The sequence below is a fragment of the Orcinus orca genome, chromosome 19 (assembly GCF_937001465.1).
Source record: "Orcinus orca chromosome 19, mOrcOrc1.1, whole genome shotgun sequence".
NCBI lineage: Eukaryota > Metazoa > Chordata > Mammalia > Artiodactyla > Delphinidae > Orcinus > Orcinus orca.
This window is the reverse complement of record NC_064577.1, coordinates 23,141,981-23,165,473: the sequence shown is the minus strand read 5'-3', so window position 1 is coordinate 23,165,473 and position 23,493 is coordinate 23,141,981. Positions and strand designations below refer to the sequence as shown.

The following is a 23,493-nucleotide window of genomic DNA, read 5'->3' as shown; positions in this document are numbered from 1 at the left end:
CTGGAAAATATTAATGTACCTGCACACGCCACATCTCGTTTATCCATCCATCAGCTGAGGGACATTTGGCTTGTCTCTGCCATTTAGCGATTGTGAATAACGCTGCTGTGAACATTCGTGTGCTAGTTTTTATGTGGACATATGTTTTGCATTTCTCTGGAGTATGGAACTGCTGGGTCAAGTGGTAACTCTGCTTTAACAATACATAGATCGTTTTTTTTTTGCGGTACGCGGGCCTCTCACTGTTGTGGCCTCTCCCGCTGCGGAGCACAGGCTCCGGACGCGCAGGCTCAGCGGCCATGGCTCACGGGCCCAGCTGCTCTGCGGCATGTGGGATCCTCCCGGACCGGGGCACAACATGTGGGATCCTCCCGGACCGGGGCACGAACCCGCGTCCCCTGCATCGGCAGGCGGACTCTCAACCACTGCGCCACCAGGGAAGCCCATAGATCGTTTCTGAAAAGAAAACAATCATCTTCATGGCTTTGCACTTTTGACTTCTGACTAGAGTAGAAATAAGTTCCTGGAAGGCAGAGCCCTAAAGCTGCCTTGGGGATTGCACCACTCACTCCTTTGCTGTTTATGAAATTTGAACAGTTGTTGCTGCTACCTGTGCCGGCATAAATCTGTCGTCTGGAAGAGGGGGCAGAGGCCAAGATGCAGGGGGGCAAAGCCCAAGCTAACATAGGGGGCAAGAAGAGGGGGACAGCTCAGGGAAAGCTGGAGCAGGAGGGGCAGAGGGGGCTGGAAGGAGCATGTGGGGTGGGGGGGGCTGGAAGAACAGAGAGCGTCAGGTGCATGCCGCGGCGGGGTCAACGCCAAGGCCATCACCACCTAAGGCATGAGGAACACCCAGGTGGCACAGATCCGGCCAGGTGAGCAGGCGTAGCTGCGGAGGCCTTTCACCCCTCCGCGTGGCCTGCTATCGGCAGCGGACAGGTGAAGGAGGGCGCTCACCTGGAGTCGGGGGTCAACCGCAGAGCCCAAGACTCTAGAACCATCTTCTGGGGAGTCTTCCGGGGCCTCTAGTTATTAGGACGGTTTTCTGGAGCTTGTGTCTCTCGCGCAGTTATCAGAGGGAGAGGCAGGCTGTACCTCCCTGTGCACAAGGATGTGCAGAAGTCGGCTCTTGGGGGAAAAGGCAGGGCCACCTGGCCAGGACAGGGACCGTCCTGAGAGGGTTTGGGAAGGAGGCGTGGGTGCTGCCGGAGGCTACGTGCAATGGAGAGTGGAGTATGGAAGCTCGAGGTAGAGATTTGCTGGTGAAGAAAAGAGGTGATGCTTATGTAGGAGCCCTTGATCAGAGGGTGCTGGGCGGATGCCAGATGAGCCCCACCCCCCAAAAGTGGGAGGCCTTCTTCTTAATGGTTTAGATTTTAGAACGATATTAACATTACCTGGGAAGCTTAAAAAGAAAACAAAAACAGGGACTTTCCTGGTGGTCCAGTGGTAAAGACTCCACGCTTCCAGTGCTGGGGACGCAGGTTCAAACCTTGGTCTGGGAACTAAGATCCCACATGCCGCACAGTGCGGCCAAACAAACAGAACATAGCAGACAGAAACCCAGTACCCAGCCCTTATCTCCCAAGCCTCTGGTTAATTGGCTGGCTTGCCTCCTGAGCCCCAGTAGCCCCCTGATTTCAGTGAGCCGCGAGGGTTCACAAGACCGGCTCGGAGCGTCCGCTCCCAGGGTTGGCCATGGGCCGGCCGCATCAACGTCCTCCAGGCGCTCGTGGGAGATGCAAGCTCTGGGGCCGCACCCGAGCCTGAGTCAGGAAGTTGGGGGGTGGCGCCCAGCAGCCCGTGTGTTAATGCGTCTCCCAGGGGGTTCTGATGTCCGCTGAACTGGGCACACCCGTTTGATGCCGGGCCCTGCTTCTTACTGTGTGGGCCCGGGCAAGGGTTTACCCTCTCTGAGCCTCCGTCGTCTTGGACGTGCTATCCGGCTGGCTGTGTTCCCTTAGGGACCCAGCGATGGGTGTGTGTGTAAAGCACAGTGCGTCACAGATGGTGACTCCGTAAGTGGTAGCCGTTATTCCGGGATCCTTATTGTTTCCACGCTGACGTTAGGGAAGCGTGAGCTCGCCTGACCGACTCGAGATCCCACAGACATCACTTGTACCCAGTCATGGTCTCAGCTGTTGCACCAGTGGGCAACGTGGTGTCTGGGACTTGGGAACCTCTGTTTCCCAGGGGCTGTGTTGGGTTACGGAGAATTCCATAAGGAATAGGAGAAAAGCCAACAGTTTTCTGGATTTTCTAGACCGTGAGACCCACCCCATGCTAGCTGGGCTCGCGTGTCCTTCCTGAGATCGAAGCGTGTTCAGAATGAGCGGCGGTGGAGTGGGCCTGGCGTCGTAGGGGAGGCTCTGGGAGAGGGTGCACGGCCGGCAGGGCCTGTGGGGTGTCTGCCTGGGGGCACGGGGCCTGAAGCAGGCCAGGAAGGGTCACCAGATGTTCCCGTGGGAAAGGGGTGTAGAGGGGGTGGCAGTGGCCACAGCCACCCATCACCGGGGCCGTTCTGGGATCCTCTCTGGTCTGGTGTGGCAGGCTGGCCCCCTGGTCTCCACAGGCCTTCGAGGAGGCGTGCATGTCCCTCTGCCCTGAAGGGTTAGCGTGAGGCTCTCTGCTGGGGGCCTCCTTCCCCCCGCTGGGGAGGCCAAATCCTGAGACGAGGCCCAGGGGACGTGTCCGAGGCTGCGTTTTCCAAGCAAGGGGTTACTCGGCTTGTTGGTGCGGGTATGGAGGAGGGGAGGGTTGGGTCGTGCCCTGGGCCGGGGGACACGCGGAGGTTAGCAGGGGCTGAAGCCCCCTCGCCGCACGCAGGGCCCATGGGTGCGGCCTGAGTATCCGGAGCATTTACAAACTGTGGTCCTTGCAGGGTGGAATTCCCAACCAGGATGCGGGTGGAACGATGGGCTTTCAACTTCAGCGAGCTGATCCGAGACCCCAAGGGTCGACAGAGCTTCCAGTACTTTCTCAAGAAAGAATTCAGTGGTGGGTCTCTGAGTTTTTTAAATAAAGCATTTGCTTTTAGAAATACTCCTGAATGTCTAGCCTGGGGCTCCGGGGTTGCTCGGCAGGTGTTTGCATAGCTCTGCTTGGGCCGACTCTTGTCCTGGACCCGGTCTCTCCACTGGCTCCCGGGGGGCCCTGCAGTCGGGGGGATCGCTTTGCTCACAGAATCCACGTGGACACGACTCAGGTTTCCAAGGCTCCACCCCCTCTGGCTGCCCTCACCGGCTCACCCTGATCCCTGGGTCTCCCACCCCCGAGCTCCCGGGTCTGCTGCCGCCATGTACCTGGTTCTCTGCAGCTCAGGGCTCCTCTGCCGTGGCCGCCCATGCAGTTCACCTGGATCCCATCCCCAGAGGTTCCTTTTTAATTGGTTTGGGGCGGAATCTCTGAAGTCTTGAAAACTCCCCAGGTGATTCTGACATGCGGCCATGATCGAGAGCCACTGTCTCAGCTCCTGGTCTGCTTCCTTGGAGGATGTGAATGGAATGGATGGGGCCACATTTTATACCCCAGCCGTCCGGAGGCCCCTGCAGCCTCGTGAATACACTGCAGTGGGAGACACCTGGGAAGAGCAAAGGCCAGAACGGGACCAGCTTCCCTATAGGCGGAGCGTTCCATGGGCTTCACCACCTTCCCTGAAAAGTTTACTTTTATGGGGTTCCTTTATTTCTCTCCAAGTCCCCAGTCGTGGGGAGCATCGCATTTGAGCCTTGACACGGCCTGGCTCCCCAGGACCCACTGGCCTGTGAGAGTGCACCTGAAAGTACCCCACGGGACTTGCCATAAGCCTGTTTGACTGCCGGATGCACACATCACATGCTAAGATGGATTCTTGAAAATCGCTTTTTTCTGATTAAGCCTAACTGCCGCGAGGTGATAAAGCCCAGAACAGTTGGATGGGAAAGGGAGCTGCTTTTAGAACAGGCCGGAAGCAACTGGTGAATAAGTGGATCCGGCGCCATCTAGTGGTCGGCTAACAAACTACACTCTGAGCTTATCCCACCCAGGCGTTACTTAGTGTTGGTAAGAATCCATCCCCAAGATTTCCCTGCGTTATTAAAAGAGCGCTATTGGTGATCTCGGGATGAGATTCCCGAGGCTTCCGGTACGAACAGAACACGTAAATAATCAGTTCATTTAATTAAAATTAAAAAAATTGAGATATGCTTCACATGCTAGAAATTCACAGACCGTATCATTCACATGCCCTTTTAAAGTGTGCCGTTCAGTGCTGTGTCGTAGATTCATAGAGTTGCGCAACGATCACCACTATATAATTCTAGAACCTTTTCACCACCTCAAAAAGAAACCCCTGACCCATAGAAGTCACTCCCTATTTCTCTGTCTTCCTCTGCTCCCAACTCCCCAGCCCACACCCCCAGCCCTAGGCAACCACTAATTTACTTTCTATTTTCATGGACTTGCCTGTTCTGGACATTTCCTATAAATGGAATCATATCATATGTGGCTTTCTGTCCTCTTTCACTTAGCGTAGTATTTTCAAAGTCCGTCCACGTTGGAGCATGTAACGATGCTTCATTCCTTTTCATGACCAAATAATATTCCATTCTGTGAAGATACCACATTTTGTTTATCTACTTCTCAGGTGGTGGACATTTGGGTTGTTTCAGCTTTTTGGCTATTATGGGTAGTACTGCTATGAACATTCATGTACACATTTTTCTGTGCTCATTTAATTTTTTTTTTTTACCCTGGTAAAATGTTCATAACGTAAGACTTACCATTTTAACCATTCTAAGTGTAGAGTTCAGTGACGTTAACATCATTGTGCACCTGTCACCACCATCGGTCTCCGGAACTTTTTTATCTTCCCAAACCGAAACTCTACCCCCATTAAACACTAACTCCCCACTCCTCCACTCCCCGCCAGCTCTTGGGAACCATTCTACTTTCTGTTTCTATGAACTTGACGACTCTGGGAGCCACGTATAAATGGAATCAGACTGTAATCGTCCTGTGTCTGGCTTGCTTCACGGTGCACGCTCTCTTCAACGTTCATCCACCTTGTAGCTATGTCAGAACTTCCTTCCTTTTTAAGGCTGAATAATACTCATTGTACGTATGTACCACATTTTGTTTATCCATTCATCTGCTGATGAACGTGTGGGTTGTTTCCGCCTTTTGACTAGTGTGAATAATTGCTCATTTAATTTTACCCTTCAGCAATTAACCATCTTGCCGTGGGCAAGGTGGTCTACAGGGCACTTGCTGTAAGACCAATGGCTGTCACTTAAGAGCACTGCTGGCCTGTTTACTCATGCTTGTGACCTCGGTCCCAGGAGCACCCTGAATTTCATGCTGAAGAGGAAGGATCTCTATGGAGTTATGGGACAGAGGTCAACTAGCTTAGGATCGTGCAAACTTTTCCAGTCTAAAATACCTGGGAGCCTTCCAGAGAATACTGGGAATGGAGAGGAGGGGATGGTCTGGTCCATTTCCACCCACCATGGCATTCTGTGATTCACCTCCCCCCTGCCCCACATGCACACACAGGCACACACACATGCACACACACGAATACACAGACACGTGTGCACGCACAATGTACACACACACACATGCACACATAAGCTCTTGCTCTCCCACTGGACTGACCCCGTTTATTTTCTCAGGCGAAAACTGGCCACCTGGGATGGCGCACCGAGGCGTTCCCACTACTGGGGGCTGGGAGAATCCCCCTTCCAGTTAGAGAAGGTGGAAGGAAACGGGGTGGGGCAGAAGCTGGCTTTCCTCCTGGGCCCAGAGGCGCAGACTCTCCGGCTCAGGTGACCAGGCCTTCCTGAGAGCCAGCCCGTCAGCATCGCTGCTTCGGCAGCGTCTCCGTGAGGGTCTTTGGCAGGAATACGCCCCGAGAGGAGCCCTAAGAGACGGGGCTCTCTGTGCACAAAGGAGGTGGGAGTCACGTGCGTCATCGACCAGGCGCAAAGTCACCAGGACCCTTCACGGAGAAAACCTACAGAGCAGAGACGCATGCGTCCCAGCTTAATCAGATGTCACTTGTCCAAGCAAGGCGTGCGACCTCCTGGATGAAGAGGAACGAGACCGCCTCTGGTGGTTCATCTGAGCGCTGACTTGTGTGCCCCGGGGGAAAGCGCAGGTTCCCGGCAGACACGTGGGCTGCACACACAGGGCACGTGCCCCCCTGGAGCACGTAGGTGTGCTCGCTGGGGTAACAAGCCTCTCGGGGCCCTGGAAAGAGGACGTGTGGTCTCGCCCCCGCCGTAGTCGCTGCTCCAGGATGGGATGTACCCCAGCTGACCCGTTTCTCTTCTTTCCTCCCTTCCCCTCCCATCTGGACTCCTGTCCGGCTGTCCCCGTGGACCCTCCCCCCCCCTCCCCCCCCCCCCCCCCCCCCCCGCACAGGGGAGAATCTGGGATTCTGGGAAGCCTGTGAGGATCTGAAGTACGGAGATCAGTCCAAGGTCAAGGAGAAAGCGGAGGAGATTTACAAGTGAGGATGAGCCAGATTGGTGGGGAGGTCTCCCCCTGGCACCCCAGCTGCCCCCCCCCCCCCCCGCGGTTACGCTTGAGGTCGGAGACTGGATAGAGGCCCCCCACGCCTCGCGTGCCCATCAGTCACCTCACCTCGCGCTGTGGACACCTCACCCCTGCTCCGGGAGGCTGGAGGGCCTGGGAGAAAGCTGGGGGAGGGTCAGCCCACCCACTTTTTGCTCTCTCTGTGCCAGAGGTTGGGAATTCCAAAGTCAAACACAAGTTCACATTCCCGATGCTGGCAGGGCTGTTTTCTTGCTTCTAGGAAATGTTGCTTGATGGCCTGTTCAAATGCTTTAGTGTCTCCTAAAAAGACCACTTTCACCCTGGGGGACCCAACCCACGAGTGTCAATCCCTCGCTCCCAAGCAGCTGTGAAATTTTCATTCACTGACCTGGTCTGGCTACTTTTGCTGACATCTTCCTCCCCGTCTCAGGCTGTTTCTGGCCCCAGGGGCAAGGCGGTGGATAAACATAGACGGCAAAACCATGGACATCACAGTCAAGGGGCTGAAGCATCCCCACCGCTACGTGCTGGACGCAGCGCAGACCCACATCTACATGCTCATGAAGAAGGTAGGCGGGGCCGTGGTGAGGGTGCGCGGAGGCCTGGAAGCGCTTCCCTCCCCAGGTACCGGGAGGGTTCTTTAGATGTGGGGAAAAGGGAGAGAATGCGTGGTTACTGCTTTGCGGTGTTAGATGCAGGGCTGTCAGCTGTCTCTGCCTCCTGCCCGCTGGGCTGCCCCCTCCTTATGCTCCTGGGCCCTCTGGCCAGGGAGGGCTGCCTGCAGAGGCTGTGTGCCCTGTTTGTTTCTTTTAAATCTATTTTTAAAATTTATTTATTATTTTTGGCTGTGTTGGGTCTTTGTTACTGCGTGCAGGCTTTCTCTAGTTGCTGCGAGCGGGGGTACTCTTCGTTGCGGTGCGCGGGCTTCTCATTGCGGTGGCTTCTCTGTTGCAGAGCACGGGCTCTAGGCACGTGGGCTCAGTAGTTGTGGCTCGCGGGCTCCAGAACGCAGGCTCAGTAGTTGTGGCGCACAGATTTAGTTGCTCCGCGGCATGTGGGATCTTCCCGGACCAGGGCTCGAACATGTGTCCCCTGCATTGGCAGGTGGACTCCCAACCACTGTGCCACCAGGGAAGCCCCTGTGTGCCTTCTTAAGGCTTCTCACTCTGCAGTCGTCGCATAGACCGTCATGACATAGTGGCTGCACCAATGTACATTACCCCCACCGTGTAGGAGGGTTCCCTTTTCTCCACGCCCTCTCCAGCATTTGTTGTCTGTAGACTTTTTGAGGATGGCCATTCTGACCGGTGTGAGGTGATACCTCACGGTGGTCCTGATTTGCATTCTCTAATGATTAGCGACGTGGAGCAGCTTTTCATGTCCCTGTCGGCCATCTGTGTGTCTTCTTTGGAGAAATGTCTATTTAGGTCTTCTGTCCACAGTTCTCATGACCTTGACTGCTACTACTTAGCCTTTAGAATGGTACCGTTTCAATAAATTTTTTAAAATTCTCAATTGGTTGTTGAGAACTTCTCCTAGATGTTTCTGTGGGCTTTGTCCCATGTATGTTACGACTAGAGTTTGCAGTCGGCTTGTGGGGAGCAGGCGTTCAGGAGGCGGCTTCCCTGAACCTGCCGAGGGTCCCAGCAAACAGCCACACAAGAGGAGTCTGAGCCTGGGGCTGTTTTAGGTTGAGCTGGGTTTGGTATCCTCTTGCCTTTCTACTGAAATTCGGGGGAGAAGGGCTTGTGAGTGGGCTTCAAAGTGGAGGTAGCGGGTGGGCAAGGTTGGAAGCAAGGGTCTGCTGTTTCGTGCGTACTTCGCTGGAGGGCCCTCGAGATTCTTTGGGGGCGGCTGTGGACCAGGGTTCTCTAGCGTGAGGGGCGGCAGCATCTGGCCAAGACCCAGCATGTCCCACTCCCCGGGTCTCCGAGAAGGTGCATTTCTAGCAAGTGGCCAGGGAAATGGTTGCTGCCGGCATGGGGACCACACGTGAGCACCGTGGCTTTAGACATGCACCTGCATGCCTTGCACACAAGGATACACATCCTCTTCACTTTGCAATCTCACTGCCGAGGGGAGGCTGGGGAAACGGCAGTGGATTCGTTTGATGTGACACTTTCCCTCTCATGATAACTGCTTTTCTCTTGTTCCCGCTAGGACTCTTACGCCCGCTACTTGAAATCCCCAGTCTATAAGGAAATGCTGGCCAGAGCAGTTGAACCTCAGGAAACGACCAAGAGAAGGCAAGTGGAAGGGGCTGCAGCCACTCATGGCCTGCTGCTTCGTGTACAGGGAAAGGAGGGTCTCTTTCAGCCACACGGCTGTTATCAAGATATTTGCTGGATGAAAATATTGGGGACTGGGAAGTATTCCTCACCATGCTCTGAAATCACGCTGGCAAGAGGCACACAGTCATTACTGCCAGTAACTTCTGTTTCCCTAACACTGGTTTCAAAGAGTTTTGATTATGAGCTGGGATAATGACCTTTATTACAGATGGAAGCATCTCATTGGCTTTTTAATTGCTACGCTTCTCCGCCTCCAAACGATGTGTAGGAATTAACTTAGCTGCATCCTGGTAATGTCCTTTGTAATGGCCTAGGACCGTGGAGAGGAGAGCAGATTGCACCCCAGGAAAAATATAGACTCTTAGGGAAAATGTACAGGGAAACCCTAAGTATTCTTGCTGAGCCAGGGGGACGGCCTTCTTTATTCATTCTCACCTTCCTCATTGGAGATATGGAGCACATCCCATCTGGCAGAGCCCTTGGGCAAAGGATGAAATGTTCTGAGGGGCAGTTTGAGCTCCTTTTTTTGGGGAAAAAGAAAACTCAACAGGGACTGAAGATTCAAAAGAGTATCCAAACGGCAGCTTGAACAAAGACACAGGACTTTGGCGGAGGTTTTCCCAGCGCCAGCGCATGTCCTGTCCGCCCCTCCCCCGGCCCCCCCTTAGTAGATGTTCCCCGCCCCGTTTGCCAGCTCAGCCCACGCTGGGCTCTTTTTCCAGAGTCTCCAGTCAATTCAAAAGAGGGGTGGTTGGACCAGAGCCTTTGTCAAAGGAGCTTAAAAAAAACCCAACTTGGTTTCATTCTTGAGGATAATGGCCCTGTTATGAAAAGGAGAGAAAGGAGGTCTTTGTGGTGCTATTCTTCTAGGTTCACGGGGTAAGGAAGGGAGTTCAGTGTCCCTGGGGACTTGAAAGTTTTTCTTTAAGCCACAAGAAAGGGTCATAATAGCTCCAGAAGTTCTGCCAGGAAGTAGTGGGGAAGGGAGGAGAGCTTCGCATGTCTCTCTCCAGATGCTTTTTAAGTTGGCGGGAAGGGAGGAGAGCTTCGCATGTCTCTCTCCAGATGTTTTTTAAGTTGGCACAGACCTGAGAAATCAGCTGAGATCTTTTGTGGGGCATCCGGGTGCTTGGCTGGGGCGGCACTAGACCACAGGTGCAGTGCTCGGCTGTGAGGTCGGGTACCGCTGTCCGGTGATGCTGTCACCGCTACCGCGAGTGAGAACACCCCCGTGGGACGTGGGAAGCCCGGCCTGGAACTCTGTGGGGATGGCAGGGCGGGTATGAGTTTGCCCCGTGACTCTCAGGCGTGAGACAGCACACAAAACTTAATTTTTCCAAAACAAGTTAAATGGAGCTCCAGGCAGGCAGGGCTGGTGGGAGCCCTGACTTACGGGTAGGGGAGCCCTCTTCCTCCCTAGAGTGGATGCTAGAGTTCCAGGGGCTTACGTGGTCCTGAAATTTGGGGAGGTCCTAGGTTTTAAGTCTCCCCTTGCTGCTGAAATGCTCATTTTCCAAGCCTGCTTTCCATCGCCTGCCTCACTCAGAGCTTTGTCGTGGCTCCCGAGGTCGTGGTGGAGAGTTTGGGGTCGGGGATCCACGATTGGCTTTTGTTGAAGGGGCTGACGGCTCGCGCATGCGCACAGTGCTTTGGAGGAAGGGTCCGCCGGGTCTGGTGCAGGCGCACATCGCACGCCTGCTCATCAGCCCTCTTCAGGACCCGTCCCCTTGCTCTGCCCGTGCAGGCTCGCTCTTCGATGGCCCCGCTCTTTCCTTCCTTTTTAGAACCTTGGCTTTTGTGGGTGTTTTTTTTTTTTCTTTTTTTTTTTGCGGTACGCGGGCCTCTCACTGTTGTGGCCTCTCCCGTTGCGGAGCACAGGCTCCGGACGCGCAGGCTCAGCGGCCATGGCTCACGGGCCCAGCCGCTCCGCGGCACGTGCGACCCTCCCGGACCGGGGCACGAACCCGTGTCCCCCACATCGGCAGGCGGACTCTCAACCACCGCGCCACCAGGGAAGCCCCAGAACCTTGGCTTTTGAAAACAAGCGTTCCAATTCTCCCTGGGGGCCAGAGCCCCTGGGTTTCCAGTATCCAGACCCTCCTTGTCCGCTTCTTTCTGGAAGGGCCTCCAGGAAGATAAGATGCCTCGTTGATTTCTGAACCTCATGAACGGTAGTCTGTACTTGGCACCATCTGAGTCTTCCTGGCCGCGTCTAAGCCTAAGATATGATGGCAGCTGGTCCTCAGTCTGGTCCCATCCTCCCAGCGGGGAGAAAAGAGCCACGGCTGGATGTGCCTCTGAGGGCCCCCCGTGAGGTTCCCCGCGGGGATAAGGGGCCGATCCGGAGTCCGGCCTCACCTCCCGCCAGGTGTGCCAGTGTCGCTTCGGGGAGCGCGTGGCCCTCCACCAGCCACTGTTCTCTCCTCCCTTTCAGCTCGAGCCTCCGGTTCATGCGGCGTACCCTGCGCTCCAGCCCAAGCCCCGTCATCCTCAGGCAGCTGGAAGAAGAAGCCAAGGCTCGGGAAGCGGCCAACACGGTGGACATCACCCAGGTCATGAGCAAACTGGATCGCAGGAGCCAACTCAGAAGAGAGCTGCCTCCCAAATAAATGCACAGTTACTTATTTATTCCTGGGGGTGGGGGAGAGTCTAGAGGGTTCTGCGCCCCATTCAGGGGGCGGTGGGCCAGTCGGGGTCACCCCCGATTCCTCGGACCCCTGTCTTGGGCTTCCTCCTATCCCTCCAGATCGCCAAGGGGCCGGGCGGGCACGGGGGAGGGGGGGAGAGGGGGGCTGCACCTGACTCCGTTGCTGTGACATCGCCTGTCTTACCCTCCGGAGTCCTTGGGGGTGAGAACCAGAGAGAAAAGCGGCTTCGTGAACCGCCACTGGCGAGAAGGGCGTGGTTAACTACCCCCAGGGCGTCGTTCCGCATGTTTGTTTCCAGTAGCTTCCAGAAGCTCCTCCTCCCGTCTCTCCAATTTAGACTCTGCCTCTCAAGCAGCGGGGACGGGGCGCCCCAACCAGGGGCTGGCTGCAGGGCTCCGCTGTAGATGCCCTTTCCTGGGGCCCCTCTGTCACACCTGCCTGGAGAAACTCTGCTGAGACATTTCTTTTGAGCTTGTTCTTAGTCCTAAGTTTTGAGGGTTGGTGGGCTCTCTCCTTCGCTTTTGCCTCCCCATCCCCCTTTTACATGATGCCAGGGGAATTAGTAGCTTGTAGGAATGAAGGACTTAGGCCAGAGGCCTCCAGAGAAGTCCAGGTAAAATGGAGCATCTTTTTGGTTAAAGGACGAAGGTGCCGATGTCTTCATTCATGGAAGGAGGGATGGTTAGAGGTCTGTGACATTTTCAAAATGAGTCAGGGTCAAAGATAGTACTCTTTGGGATATTATCTAGATGTTGGTGCTTCCCTCCTCCATAGCTTTAGATTAGACCAGCCTGTGGTCAGGGGTGGGGGGTGGGGTGGTCAGGATAGTTCCAGCTCTGACCTTGGAGGCCTAAAGGTAATTCCTGAAGCTGGGTTTGCTCCTGTACACCTGTGTAAGAATGCAAAAGAGATAAAGCAAGTGGATGAGCAGGTACCGACCTTCTACATCAAAAAGACTCACTCAGCAAATTAACTGAGCACCTATTATGTGCCAGGCATTGGTGAATAAAATAGACATGTTCCCTGCCTCATGGAGCTTATAGTCCAGGACTGACAAAAAAATAAGGAAGCCAAGTGTATCAGGTAGCTGCTGCTGTGTAACAAACAAACACACAGCTAGAGTGGTATAGAAGAATAAGTGTTCATGGCTTATGCATATAGGATCATCTCTGTGGTTCTGTTGATCTTGGTGGGGCTCCTTCCCACGCCTGGTGAGGGTTGATCTGTGGCAGCCTAGGCCGGGATGGGTTGAAGGATTCTGCTCACATGTTTCTTATCCTTCAACAGCCTGGCCTGGGCATGATCCTATGAGGATGGCAAAATTGCAAGGGAGTCGGGGGAAGCACATAAGATTCTTGAGATGAAGGCCTGGAACTGGTGCCTCATCTTAATAACCAAAGCAAGTCACAAATCCAGCCTAGAATCAAGGGCTAGGGAAATCGATTCTACCTCTTCAGTGAGAGAAATTTCAAAGCCTCCTGGCAAAAGACAGGGAGATGTGGAGGGCTGAAGAACTGAGGCCATCCTTGTAATCGGCAACTCAAACAAAAATATGATAAAACCCATAGAATGTGCTTTAATGCATACAGTGCCGTAGTAGGGAGGATGCCGCGTGTGTGGACTTGGGGACTTTCTGAGGTGGCGGCGGATAAGCAGAGGATGAAAAAGATTTGGCCATAGAAGGAGTGCAGGTGAGGCAGGAAGAACTTTCCAGGCAGAGGGAGCTGCATGAGCAAAGGCCCAGAGGTGGGAAATGGCTCAGACTGAAAGGCCAGATGAAAGGAGCCTGGTAGACAAAGGGGCAGTGGTACAAGATGAGGTCCAAGAGGTGGGCAGGCAGGCCATCGCGGGCTTTCCAGGCCATTGTAAGAGGTTTGAGGCTCTTGGTTTCGTGTTAGCAAAGGGATTCTATTACTCTCCCCGTCTTCCCCAGTCATAGCCTAGTTTACACTCTGGAAGAGCAACTACAGAGATGCTTTGTTCATCTCTCTTTTGAAGAATGCTGGAGTCCTCCAACTCAGGGGGAGCGCCTCAAGCAGAAATTTCAGGTGATGAACCATTGTAAACTGAGTGACATGAGGGAAGGGACCGTATCTCACTCACTATTTGGAACCTGATGCTTTATACCTAGTGAATTCTGCATAAACATATTACATGCATGGATGGATGGATGGATGGATGGATGGTGGGTGGAAAGAGCCCTGGGTTTGGACAAGGCCTCTTAGGCTCTTGTCCTCATTCTGTTGCTAGCCATGTGGTCTTGAGCAGGTCACTTCACCTCTCTGCTTCATAATTTTTGAAATGAGGGGTTGGGACCAGGTCCATGTTTCTCAAACCAGAGTCAGTGAATTCCAGGAGCATACCTAGCCTGGGCCATCAATTTTACTTGAAGATTTGCAATGGGAGGGAAGTTAGATAGTTTTTTAAATTTCACATTAAAATAATCATGAATATATTACGAATTAGACTGCAAGCTGTACATGAATTTTTTAAGATAAAAGCTGAGACGTCAAAGATATCTCATGCCTGGCTGTGGCGGACTCAGGCTTTTGCCCTCAGACTCCTGGGAGAGCATGGCTGCCCAGTTCTCCTGCTGTTTGGCCTACTTCTGTGGGAAAGTTTGAGAAGCATGGGACTAGAGGTATTTGCCCTCCATCCTAGTTACCCCTGTATGAGCTGAGGTTACACACCTAGCAAAATGGTGGTAGGGTGGTGGGAGAGTTGAAATGCACCTTGAATTCTTCAGGACACAGAGTATGTCTTGTTCATCTTTGACTCAACGATTCACCAGCCCACCCCTCACTCAGGAGACGTGTCTGCTTCATGTGCCTGTCATCCTCCTGCAGAGTACCCAGTGCTCTGTGTCAGACGCATAGTAGGTGTGGCGCACGCATTGATGGAAACCTTCTCAGTGTCAGACACACAAGAATCCCCAGTCAAAGGAGAGGCACAGACGTGTCAACAAAGTAGGTTATCGTTCCTTATCGGACGGATGAGTGCTTCCACATTACCCTTCTGAAGGAAGGGAGATGACACATGGCTTCACTTCTGGATGTGTTCCACAAGTGTATTCTATATATTTTTTATTATTATAGTTGGTTTACAATATTATATTAGTTTCAGGTATACAACAGTGATTCAATATTTTTATAGATTATACTCCACTTAAACTTATTATAAAATGCTGGCTGTATTCCCTGTGCTGTACGTTACATCCTAGTATCATTTATTTTATACCTAGTAGTCTGTACCTCTTAATCTCCATCCACAAATGTATTTTAAACACCTGTTTTGTGTGAGAGCCCATGGCACAGATGCAAAAATGGACGAGGTGTTCTCTGCCCTCAAGGGGCTGACAAGGGTACATGGAGGCGATGTAGGCTGGGTGGTGTGCAACACACTAGCGGAGCACAGAGATGGGGGAGAATTGTCTGGCCTGGGGGGTCGAGGGGATCCACCAGGAAATTCTCATGTTTGGTAGAAAGGAGCCCTACCCAGTTTTGAGGTTTTGGGAGTGTGTCTGCTTCTAGACTCCAACCACTGGTATCTGCTCCTGCCAGCTTTGATGCACTAACAGTAGCCCCACAGGGTCCATCTGAATCTCAAATGGTGTAAAAATAGTATGTATTTGGACAATAGTATTGATACATTTAAATTACTATGATATTCTCTATCCTGCCACGTACTTAGGCACCATCTTAATTCCACTAATGCCATATTGTAAACAGCTTGAGTTTCTCTACCCATGTGGTGTATATCTGATGCTAGGATGTAAGTTATGCCATAAGGTACCAGGATTCATTTTCAGGCTTGGCTTTTAGAGAAAAGACTGCTTTTGTTGTGAGGGTTGAGTGGAAATACAAGGGCTAGGGAGCAGAGTGCTTAGGAAAATGCCTGGCATATAAGTGCTCAGTAAATGCTAGCTGCCGTGATCGTCATCACAGCCATCATTATTATTACCATCACCGCCATCATCCCCATCATCCTTACCATCACCATCACCACCATCATCATCACCATCATCACCATCACCATCACCACCACCACCATCATCACCATCATCACCACCATCATCATCACCATCATCATCATCATCACCATCAACACCATCATCACCACCACCACCATCATCACCATCATCACCACCATCATCATCACCATCATCATCATCACCATCAACACCATCATCACCATCACCACCATCATCACCATCATACCATCACCATCATCACCATCACCACCATCATCATCGTCATCACCATCATCACCAACATCACCATCACCACCACCATCATCATCACCATTACCACCATCATCACCATCACCATCACCATCATCATCACCATCACCATCACCACCATCATCATCACCATCACCATCATCACCACCATCATCATCACCATCACCATCATCATCATCACCACCATCACCATCATCACCATCACCACCACCATCATCACCATCATCATCACCAACACCATCACCACCATCATCATCACCATCATCACCATTACCACCATCATCACCATCACCACCATCATCACCATCAACACCATCATCATCACCATCATCACCAACACCATCACCACCATCACCACCATCATCACCATCACCACCATCACCACCATCACCATCATCATCACCATCATCATCACTATCACCATCACCATCATCATCACCATCAACACCATCACCATCGTCACCATCATCACCATCACCATCATCACCATCACTATCATCACCATCATCGCCATCACTGTCGTCATTGTTGTCATCAGTATCATCATCACCAACCCTAGTAGCTTCATGGTCTTAAAGTAAGCTTGTTCTTCCTTGCATTTGTCACTGTTGCCCAGTACAGTGGTTCATTATTCTTTAGGGCATTTCCTGAGGTGTATTTAAAGCCTTGTTGACCCAAACCATCTTACTTTCTCTTCTCTCTCAGAGTCTAGCTCTCCAGGGACCATTAGGATATATTTGAGGGGAAGAGAGTGGGGAATTGATGTCACGTCGTATGTCTGCAGTTCCTAGGAGAGGGCTGACCAGCAGCAGTGTAGTGACTGGTCAGTCCATGGGTTCCCAGTTTTGTCTGTTCAAGATGGGAAGGTCTTGTGCTGGGCGGTGGCAGATGAGCTGATCGGTAGGAGAAATGGGGTGTTCGCCCACATGGATTTTTCCCCACGGGGCCAACTGTGCTCATTCGCTTTTGGGGGCAGCAGGGAAAGGGCGAGTGAGAGGGGCTGGGAAGGGGGGACTGGTGCATGGCATGTGGCCCCCGGAAGGTGGCCCTCTCCACCTACCTGCTCCCAGGAAGTGGCCACAGGGTCTCCTGCAAATTCTCAGCCAGTTTCTGTACGGAAAGTGAGTCGCGTCTCTGCATCATCTGCTTTGCCTTTCATTGAAAGCCTGTGCTCGTGCTCTCGTGCCACCGAACGCGCTCCGTGTCATGCTCCTTCTGCAGCAGAATAAAACAGCAGCACAAACAAAGCCAAGCACTGCTTCACTGTGTCTGTGTTGTGTCATTTCTTTGCCACGTGCCTCGCACGCCGCTGCTTTGCTGCTTCACACCCGTGGTGGGTATGGGAGGGGCCAGGGTCGCGGTGGGAGTGGGTAGAAAAAGGCATCTTGCTCAGAGTGTCCAGGGCCAGTCGGGCTGATGCCTGTTTGCCCAGAAGAAGGGACTTTCTCAGGCCAGGTAAGTGAAGCAGGACAGTAGCCACCTTCCTAACGTGTCCTGTCATTCATCCTGGAATAAAGCAGGTGCTGGGCGGAGGAGTGGGGTGGAGAGGAAGGGCCAGAATTGGGCGGGGGGATGTGGCGGGGCTTGGCTGTCCTAAGCTGTATCGTCTTGGTCGAGCTGCATCGTCTCCATGAGCCTCTGTTTTTTTATCTGTAAAGTGAGGATTATAGCAGGAGTTGACCGCAAATTCTGAGTGAGTGGGATTTAAGGTAATGAACTGGGGGTGGGTGTGTCCTCGCTTAACTCGATGCCTCTCCGTCTCTCTGAATAAAGCCTGGTTCCTAGTTTGGCGTTTTGGCCCAGGACCCCAAGTCCCGTACAAAACCCCCAGGCTATGGGCTGGCAGCGTGGATCAGTAGGAAAAGCAAAGCCTTTGGGGTTACACGGACCTGGAGTCAGAGTCTCATTTGGTCACTGTATTAGTTAGCGATCCCCGAGGGACAAATTAGCACCGACAAGCACCATTTACCGGCTCATAGGTGGCCAGGTGAGACTGGGCAGGTGTCTCTGTTCAGGGTACACAGTCAAGGTGTCGCGAGGCTGTGTGTGTTCTCCTCTGGAGGCTCTTCCACGTTGCTGGAAGGATTCCGTCTCTTGTCACGGGACTGAGGCCCCATTTTTTTTGCCAGCTGTCGGCGGAGGGCTGCTCTCAGCTTCCAGAAGCCGCCCGAACTCCTTGCTGCACGCTCCCCACCCTCCATCTTCCAAGCCAACCATGGAGAACTCCTCCCTCGTTGAATTCCTAATCGTGCTCTGCACCTCTCTGACTGCTGTCTCTCTGGCTTCTAGACTCAGATTTGAAGGGATCAGGTGATGAGATCAGGGTCACCGGGATAATTCCTTTTAGAGTCACCGATGCCGTTTGCCATCGCCTGACCTTGGGGATGACTGCCCCGTGGCATCCACAGCTCACATCCTGAAGGGCAGGGGTGGGCATCTTGGTGCCCCCTTAGAGTTCTGTGTTCCACACTCACTGGTTTGTGGTGGGAGCATGGGGACGGTACTGAACCCCTCTGGTCCTCAGTATTCTGGTCTCTAAAATGGGGTGGTAATAGATGCTTTGCGCACCTGGCACATCGTAAGTGCTTCGTAAGCTGCAGGGCCATACACCTGACAGTCACCTCCCAAACCCTTCATCAGGGCCCAGCCATCCCTCTTGTTATTCTCCTTTGCAGACTGTGCCCTGTAGGACACAGGTGTCGGAAGCGCAGTGCACAGCTCCGCGAACTTACTGGGTCTTGCTTACTTGCAAAGCATCTCCTTCTCACAAGCAAAGTTTGCGAGACTTTGCTTTCCCTGAGTGCCCCCCATGAGGTTCTCCTCCAGTGGGTCTGGGGTGGGCCTGGGATCTGCATTTGTAACGGGCACCCTGTGTGATTCTGACCTGCAGCCTGCACTGAGACATCTGACTGGCGTGACACACGCAAACTACGGAGCCAGTGAGCATGGTTTTGCAAAATCTGCTCACTGTTCACCGCATTCTTGGGGCTTAGCTTCTGGAAGCCTTGGTTTTCTCATCTGTAAAATGGGCATAATAAGAGGTGCCTGCCTCACCGAGTGGCTCTGGGAGATAAATGCCATAGTCCACATAAAGTGCTCAGCCCAGAAACTCACATTTGCTAAGCTGTCACTGCGTGTTAGCAATAATCACGATGATGATTAGTGTAATAACCCAGTGGCCTCGGCTCCGGCCTCAGCTCTGGTTTGTCGGCCTGTCTGAGCAGTGGAACAGCATCAGTGCCTCCGAGCTGCTGTTTCAGAACCGAGTGTTGCTTGAGCTTCAGGGAGCCGGTGGGAGAGAGTGGAGACCGCCCTCCCCAGCCCCGGCGGCAAAGCTCCCTGTGGCCCCCTGGCCTTGCTTTTCCTCTCAGGGCTGTTCTCGGATGTGCCCTTCCCTCTTCAGGTCGGGACCAGCACACTCCTCAGAAGCCAGCAGACTCCAGCTCAGCGCCCGGAGCTGCCCTCCTTGGGCCCCAGGGCAGTGCCCAGGGCCCCGGGGGCAGGTGGCTCCCTCTAAGCGGGACATCTGTGTGGCTGTGACAGTTTCAAAGAGGGTTTTTCTTCCCTGGAGGCATTTTTCTCTTGGAGGCAGTGTCGGTCCAGCTGTCCCAGGAGCCCTCTCCCCTCCAGGACCAGCACAGCCCCCAGCTCCATCCACACTGGGCTTTGATGTGGCACATGGCCAGGGCAGGCCTTCGGGGTGACGGGGGGACACAAAGCAGGCCGAGGAGAGGTGAGAGCAGAGAGCTTTCCTGCTGAGGATTCGGATTCTCGCTTCTGCCGTTAGCTCAGATGAAGCTCTTGGGCTCCTTCCCGACCTGACCCCACGCTGCTGCCCCCTGGTCGGCCCCCGTGGCCCAGGGAGGCTGATCTGCTGACCTACTTCCCCTTTCCCCACCGATAACCTCCTTGTCTGTGTTTCCAGGCTCCTTCTCCGCGGAAGGTCCAGGTCCTGCTGCGCTGCCTGCGGGGAAGGGCATGGGAAAGGGTGGGCCCAGTCATCCCCAGGGGTGACCCGCGGACGTGGGTCGGGGCTCAGGACAAGACGGGTGGTCTTAGGCCTGGAAGGATCAGCTCTCCTCCTGGCACCCCCGCTGCTCTGTGAAAAGGGTGTTAGATGCCTCCAGACTTCAGGCGGTCCCGAGGATGGCGAAGGGAGGGCATGACGGACGGTGGGTGCAGGCGTTGCTCGTTGGGGGCGGAGTCCAAGGCCGATTGGAAATCCAGCCTGGCCACACCCCGTGTCCCAGGCCTGGAAGAAGGACCGTCTGTGCCCTGGGATGCAAACCCCAGCCCTGGGGACGTGGCCAGGGCTTGGGGACGGGCAGGCCCCTTGGTGGGAGGTCTGTGTGCGGCGTGCAGTGGGCCCAGGTGGCTGGGTCAGCCGAGCGCGGCCCGCGGGCCGTGGACCAGCCACGCCGCTCACTACGCGCTCTCTCCCTCCTTCTCCGCAGCCGGACCAGCGCGCGGCCCCCAGCCCTCACCTGACCGTGTACACCGGGGCCCCCCTGCCCCCCTCTCCGTCCAGCCCCCGCTCCCCGCGCTGCCGCTCGCCGCGGAGGCCCTTCCCCTCGCCCGGCCGCTTCCTCCGGCGGCCCAGCAGCACCGTCTGCCCCTCGCCCATCAAGGTGGCCTTGGAGGGCTCCCCGGGCGAGGAGCCGAAGCGGGAGGCCGCCCGCGGGCGCTCAGATGCTGAGACCGGCGGGGCCTCCGCGGACCAGCCCCGGCCCCGGGCCCCTCCCAAGGCCCGCGTGGCCCTGTCCTTCGGCCGGTTCCTGAGACGAGGCTGTTTGGCCTCCCCCGTCTTTGCCAGGCTCTCCCCCAGGTGCCCCCCTGTGCCCCACGGGAAGGTGCAGCCGCTGGGGGAGGCGGGCCGGCAGCTGCCACGACCGAGGTCCCGGAGAGCAGCCAAGTAAGGATGGAGGGGTGTGTGTGTGTGTGTGTGTGTGTGTGTGTGTGTGTGTGTGTGTGTGTGTGTGTGTGAGTGATGGAGGTGTGTGTGTGTGTGACGGAGGTGTGTGTGTGTGTGTGTGTGTGATGGAGGGGTGTGTGTGTGTGTGTGTGTGTGCACGCGCGGGTGTGCGTGGATGTGTGGTGAGGACCGAGGCTCTGTGGTCTGGGGGCTGTGGGGGCTGGGCTAGGGGGGCAGTAGGGGGCTGGGTAAGGAGGATTCTGGGAGAACAGATACAACCCACAGGCCCATTAAACCCCTCGGCCTCTGGGTAGTTTCCAGACACTCAGTGCTGCCCTCTCCTGTCTTTCTGAGGAAAAGGAGAAGAGTGTCTTTCTTTTCCATCTTCTTTTCCCCTTTTTATACTCTTCCACCCACCCTGCTCCACCCCTAAAACGTTAATCTAATGAATCCATCGCATTTTCTAAAGGGCCAGAAAGCTCAGTGGCAGCAGTGGGACCCACAGATGGTGCTGGGGCCCCGCACTCCCTTCCCTCCCCCACCCCCTCCTGCACACACCTGCCCGGTGGCTCAGAGGGGCTGCAGGGGTGCTGACAGTGTCCAGTCTCTGCGCAGGGGCGGCCCCTCTAAACCCCATCGTGGGTGCTGCTGTTCCCACCTCTGAGGACCCCCTGCCCCGAAGCAGCTCCTGGGTGCGGAACAGAGGCTCTGAGGGGCGCTTGATCACTCCCGGACCAGGGCAGAAAGAAAAGTTACAGACAATGCAAAACAAAGAATCAGCCCCCATCTTTATTTGGTTTTGGGGGGAGACAGCAGGTGGGGGGGCAACCTTGCACCAACCAACAGGCTCCTGCATTGGGCCCTGCCAGGTCTGGTTGAAAGAAGGCGCCTGCTGAGGTCCTAGGTTGCCATGGATACCCAAGTATCCGGCTTCAGCTGTGCACTGTGCATCCGGGGATGGGGGAGGGGAGGGGTCAGGATCCAGGGCGAACATATCTGTTGATTCCTCCCAACTGGCTCTGCTGAGGGAGTGTTCTAGCTTTGTGGCCACAGCCAGGCCACACATACAGGCTTGGGGCTTTTAAAACCTCTGTTCTCAGTGGCCACCACTTCGTGAGAAGGCAGTTTAAAGGGGCTGAGATTAAGTCCCGGCATGTTCTATAGGAACATCCTGAATTCATCAAAGCCAGACAAACTCAAAAGCCCCTTGAAAATGAAAGTAAAGCATTTTCTGAATTATTCTTCATTCAGCAAGAAAATAGGAGTCTCCCTCCTTCCCCAATGAAAGGGATCCGCCCAGCCAGTCCCTGCGCACACAGCCTTTGGCAAATGCACCTGTGTCCACGCCCCTTCAGGGATGTCAGGGTGAGCGCTGGGGATTTGGTGACCTCCTATCCCCACCCACCTGCTTTCCTCTTGTGCCTGAAGCTTCTTCCAGATCAAAATGGATGTGCCTACGGGGAGCGGGACCTGCCTGGTGGACTCAGAGGACACGAGGACGGGAGAACGGAGTGACCAGGCCATAGAAAAGGAGGTCATCTGCCCCTGGGAGAGCCTGGCCGACGGCAAAGCTAGCTGAGCCCGGGGCCTCGGGCTAGGCAGTCGCTCCTGCACACTTGGCTGGATGGGGCCGCGGGACATGCTTGCTCTAAACCAAAGTGCATTAAGATCATATTTGGGGACTGGAGAGACAGGATGGATGGATGATGGAGAAGAGTGCTCTGGCTGGGCTCCCCCTGGCCAACCCCTTCCCTCGACCCGGACCCTTGGTCAGAAGAAAGGCATGTGGACCAGAGGACTTGACTTGCCGCCTTAAAACCGATAAAAGGTTACCTTGTCAAAGTGTTTTTGGATTGGAATGTTAGTGTGTGTCTGGTTCTATTAGCTATTTATGAGATAATCTCAAGTCTTCTTTGGTTTTCTGGACAAAGGGAACTGAATCACTTCAAAGAACTCCCTCCCTGTCTAAACTGGTTTTTATGTGATGCTCTCATCAACGGAGCCCCCCCACCCCCCCGGGAGGAAGCCCCAGGCTGTGGCATCACACAGGAAGAGGGGGCTGGGGCAAGGCATCCTTCTAGAATGCCAGGTGTGCTCCGATCCCCCCAGAAGCAGAGGCCAAGATGGGATGAGGTGGGCAAGGGGATTGCTGGGGTAGACACCTGTGAAGGATGATGGGTGGAGGCTGGAGAACAGGGTCAGGGCTCTCGGACCATGGTGCGGGGCTGACCTCTGGGGAGGCGGTGGGCAGGGATTCTCAGATGGCGGAGCATTTCCAAGAAAGTTTTGGCCAGGCTGCCCGGGTGTCCTTGAGCCTGTGTCTTGTGAGAATGGTTCTGCCTTAAGACCCCCACCAAGCAAGGTCATTGGCTGGGAGCCCCTGTGGGCAGCCTGGCCGTGGTGTGGACGTGCTGGGGACCCTCGGTCCATTTGCCGCCTGAGCGCACATTTTCACGTCCGCTGCACGAACATAGGAGGCACTTCTGGAGGTTTGCGCCTCGGTGCGCCCCGCCCACCTCTTCTCCAGTTATTAACTCCACACGCCTTGATGGAGCCCCAACGAGCATTGACGGAGCGCCCCCTATCGGTGCAGTCTGCGCTGAGCCCTTGTAGACTCAGCCGTGACTTCTCAATTCGTGGAATTCATCTAGAGCACCGGTTCTCAGCCAGGGTCCAGCTCTGCCCGCAGGGAACCTTGAGCAGGGCCTGGAGACATTTTCAGACGCCATGACTAGGGCGGGGAGTGATCCCGGCATCGAGTGGGCAGAGGCCAGGGACGCTGCTAAACATCCTACAGTGCACGGGGCAGCCCACACCCCATGACAGAAGACGTTCTGGTCTAAAATGTCAATGCCGCCGTGGAGA

General features: G+C 54.6%; 1 protein-coding gene across 1 annotated transcript in view; it reads left to right on the top strand.

The window, feature by feature from the left end:
* The window catches only part of RGS9 (regulator of G protein signaling 9), a 65,207-nt gene extending 42,606 nt beyond the window's left edge, over nt 1-22,601 (top strand). The window contains exons 13-19 of the mRNA XM_049701663.1: nt 2,882-2,997; nt 6,403-6,490; nt 6,968-7,106; nt 8,698-8,783; nt 11,263-11,380; nt 20,171-20,628; nt 22,057-22,601. Of these exons, the coding sequence (XP_049557620.1) occupies nt 2,882-2,997; nt 6,403-6,490; nt 6,968-7,106; nt 8,698-8,783; nt 11,263-11,380; nt 20,171-20,628; nt 22,057-22,207 (1,156 nt within the window). The 3' untranslated portion in view covers nt 22,208-22,601. The remainder of the gene's footprint in view (nt 1-2,881; nt 2,998-6,402; nt 6,491-6,967; nt 7,107-8,697; nt 8,784-11,262; nt 11,381-20,170; nt 20,629-22,056) is intronic.
* Nucleotides 22,602-23,493: the final 892 nt, after the last annotated feature.